Genomic DNA, 3,953 nt, shown 5'->3' with positions numbered 1-3,953 from the left:
GATTTTGAGGGCACAAATCTCTTCGTAAACAGAACCAGCGCACCTGATCTTCTTATTTTAAGCTTATTACAAGTGAGCAAGAACAGAATAATTAAAGGCATTGTTGTGTGAATCTTGCTTCTTGAGATATGTGCGTTTGAAGTTTTGATGCACTGTTGAAGCGGGATTTCAAGACGTTTGTCCAATCGTGTACGTAGTGCTCTAGTTGGCAATAAAACTGTAAATGTGGTTTAAATTTATTATCTAAAATATAATAAACAAAATTCTGTGTGTTAAAAGTATACGTAAGGGGTGCTGCGGACTAGGTAAGGGAAGGAAGAATATTATATCCAATTGCCGTTACTAATTCTGGGGTGCGAACGCAATCGATAGTCCTGAAAAGACCTGATTGGAAAATCCGGTGTATCCTTAAAAATCGCACGTAATAATTTGAACGTGGTCGATTTCCCATTGTGTTTTCTGTGGCGATTATCGTTACATCTTAAGATGTGGAGCGGACCTGGTAGGAAAACTCGTAACTATCACGCAGAGCACCTGGGATCGAATCCCACTCCCGACATACTCACGAAGTGTAGGTCCTTCCTTCGGAAGGGAAGCAAAGACGTGGGTCCCGAGATGAACTAGCCCCGATAAGGAGAGCTGTACTAACAAAAAGTGTTGATGTGTTTCTTAGTTGATCTGATAACAAGAAGCATTAATTGATTGAGTCTTTTATTATTCAGTTAAGTTATTATATCTAGAGGTCTAGCCTAAGCACTCATACAAATTCCCATTCATTCGACCTAAAACTAGAGTCTTACTCTAACTATTTACATTTCACTCCACCTGACTTGGATCACAATCGCCGATATCGACTATTATTGCTTCACAGCTCCTTCATTGTCCTCCACACCGGAATGGCGGCATCGCAATCTGTCCGGGTGTGGCCCCCGCTGGAAGACTATTACTCAGCATAACCGGAAAGTAGGCATAGGTTTCATTTCCTCCAGCGAACTTCTGCTGACCTCCTTCCGCTTCCTTCCGTGCCAAACTATCAATAAGCGTTTTCAGCTTGGACTTGATTTCCTGCAGTTCCCCCTTGAGTTCATAGCAAACCTGCGAACAAGCCGGTGCACCGTTGTCATGGGGAACGATGGACTCGTGCACGCTGCTGCCTCCGAAATCCGGCTCGAACTGAACTGGTGCTGGAGTGGTGGGACGTTGGGTCGTTGGACGTTGCGTGACGGTGGCCTTGGTGGAAAGTTCCGTGTAGAGAGTTCTGCAAGCCGGTGGGAAGAACAGATCCTTCCACTGGACGTTCTTCTCTTGCGAGGCTTGATAGACGTTATTGCTGGGAGGGGAGGGGGTGAATTAGTCTATGAGTATTGCAAAGGGATTTTAAAATGACTTACATGCTCTTCTCCAACCGGGCGATGTAGATCTTGGTGGCAGAATCCGGAGGGACCACTCGATAGCCCTTCACATCCGAGACGTAGTGTGTCAGGTGGGGCTTGCCATCGGGATCTACGAATCCGTAGCATCCGTACGTGACACCGTCCGGACCTTTGACCTTATGCTGGAAGTGATGGTCTACCGGTTTCTCAACATCCAATCCATACTGGAAAGAGCCGTCGTTGATTTTGCTTTGGAAGTAAGAGTTTGAGTTCTTCTCGACGTTGACGTTGACTTCCAGGGTGCGATCGTCGATGGATAACGCCTGCACCACCGAGATTACTACCATCTGAAAATATAAAAGAAAAAAATTGTAATAAGATGCATTGATTATGCTCAATTTTAAAAATCGTTTAAAGATAGGTCAAGTAAGTGAACTACAAATGAAATACTTCTTTATCTAGGAGGCCAAATGCCATAATCATATTAAAACTAAGTAGGGTAAGTGTGCCGATCGTTGTGGTAATAAGGTAAATTAATTTAAAAAAATATGATCTTTTTATTTAATGAAGGGTTTCAAAACGTTAGTAGGTAGTTTTCTATCCAAATTTGCCCGGAAAAAAACTATCGTTTCTCTCTGTTTTCGATCAAAAATCGCATACCACAACAAAAGGCACACTGTTCCTCTTATGGAGGTAAAATTTAATTTCGGTTCCTAATGTTGCGGTATCCCATTGAAATCATATGGGATACCGCAACATTAGGAACACTACCGCAACAATAGGAACACTGCAGCAGAAATATTAAGGAAAATATTTTTTTAAATAGATTTTTGGGCAAATCTTAAGCACACAAATATTGCAATCTCATAATTTAGGCATAATACATCTATTAAAAATGCCTTTTGGTAACATTTCAGTCGTAAAAGTGCTCAAACGCCACTACCGCAACATTAGGTACTACCACAACGAAGGGAACAATTACCCTATTAATAATACAATCTGCCATAAATGAGGTAGTAATATGTAATATTACATCAGGCATGCATACCAAAAGTTTATTAGGACATATCAAGCTCTAAACAGAACTGATATTTTCAATGCCATATAAAAAAAGTTTTTTTTTGTCTTAATCATGAGATATTTAGCCTTTTGAATTTTACCTTCAACTTCGAAACAATTTTTAAAATCTGAATATCTGCTTCTAATTGGGTTTTTGAAAAAATTGAATTGATTTTAGGATACGTTAATAATGTTTTGGATATGATGCAATGTCTAACGAAATTTTAAATATTGCGTGAAGTGCTTCTCAGAAAAACCTGATGCAGTCATTCATACGTATCAGATTTCTGATGCTATGCTGAATAATATTGAGACATGAGAGAACGACTTTTTGCTTAGATGTTTATGGATTTTTAAAATTTCCAATTTCAGTAAAAACAAAAATAAATTTTAATCGAATGAGGATCCCAAATAATGGATCAACAATAGTAACTTAATTTAAAACAACTCAAACAAATTTGAAGAAAGCTGTTGAAAATGAATAGATATGAGTATTTCAAGGGCCCATATAGCCGAGGCGGTAAACGCACGGGTATTCAGCATGACCATGCTGAGGGTGACGGGTTCGATTCCCGGTCGGTCCAGGATCTTTTCGTAAAGGAAATTTCCTTGACTTCCTTGGGCATAGAGTATCTTCGTGCCTGCCACACGATATACGCATGCAAAATGGTCATTGGCAGAGGAAGCTCTCAGTTAATAATTGTGGAAGTGCTCATAGAACACTAAGCTAAGGAGCAGGCTTTGTCCCAATGAGGACGTTACGCCAAGAAGAGAGAGAGAGATATGAATATTTGAAGTAGATCGAGAATTCAAAAAAAAAACAATACAATAAAAAAATAAAAGAATCGAATTTACATTATGTAAATTTTTATTTTTTTTTTTTAACTTACCACTGCGATAAATAGTTTCATTTCTGAACTTGAATGATAGATTTATTTTCTCTTTAAAAAACTTATGTACCAGAGTTCACTTCACTGTCAAATAACTTCGTTGACTTTGAACTAACTTGTGATCAGTTTGCTTCAATCCTTCATCAGTTCTTCACTAACTCCAGAAAAGATTTCTAAAAGCACTAATTCACAATTTTAGTTTCGTTCGCTTCACTTCGATTGTCTCGCACTCTCGGACTCAATTAACAGAGGAGCAATTCGATCGATCTTTCCCAAACGGACTCGATCCAATTTCGTCACTTCGATCTTAATTGAAGTCTTTTGTAAGGTAAAAATTCACCGTGAACTGTTTGCCTGGCAGTAAGCGACTATGCACTCGATATTCGCGGACGCTCTTATTTAAACATATCAACCCCCATCCCGGACCAGAGCCAACGCCAACACCCCGCTCGTATCGGAACGAATCGAGAATATTTAATCAAGAAGAAGAATTCGGAAAACCGCATCTTTCCCCGAAAACGGATAGGTTTTGCGCGGCGATGAAATTCCTTCGTCGATCTGTTTCTCTCCCTCTCGAGACGATGACGACAACAAGCCGGACGGACGGACGAACGAGCGACGATGATCATAT

At 39.9% G+C, this 3,953-nt stretch overlaps 1 protein-coding gene across 1 annotated transcript; it reads right to left on the bottom strand.

The window, feature by feature from the left end:
- Positions 1-694: 694 nt before the first annotated feature.
- On the bottom strand, positions 695-3,702 carry LOC109623370 (uncharacterized). Its single transcript, XM_029864976.2, has 3 exons — positions 3,323-3,702; positions 1,392-1,720; positions 695-1,330 (listed from the first exon to the last, which is right to left on the bottom strand). Exons 1-3 carry the CDS (start codon positions 3,341-3,343, stop codon positions 877-879), a joined length of 804 nt encoding a protein of 267 aa, XP_029720836.2. The 5' UTR covers positions 3,344-3,702; the 3' UTR covers positions 695-876.
- Positions 3,703-3,953: the final 251 nt, after the last annotated feature.

Source organism: Aedes albopictus, chromosome 3 (assembly GCF_035046485.1).
Source record: "Aedes albopictus strain Foshan chromosome 3, AalbF5, whole genome shotgun sequence".
NCBI lineage: Eukaryota > Metazoa > Arthropoda > Insecta > Diptera > Culicidae > Aedes > Aedes albopictus.
The sequence above is the reverse complement of the archived record's forward strand: the minus strand, read 5'-3'. Positions and strand labels throughout refer to the sequence as shown.

Bases quoted from the DNA above. Each gene is read 5' to 3' on its own strand.
- LOC109623370 (XM_029864976.2), bottom strand. From the start codon at position 3,343: ATGAAACTATTTATCGCAGTG. The intron at 1,721-3,322 runs GTAAGTTAAAAA...TTATATTTTCAG, and splicing joins TGAAACTATTTATCGCAGTG to ATGGTAGTAATCTCGGTGGT. The intron at 1,331-1,391 runs GTAAGTCATTTT...CTCCCCTCCCAG, and splicing joins GCCCGGTTGGAGAAGAGCAT to CAATAACGTCTATCAAGCCT.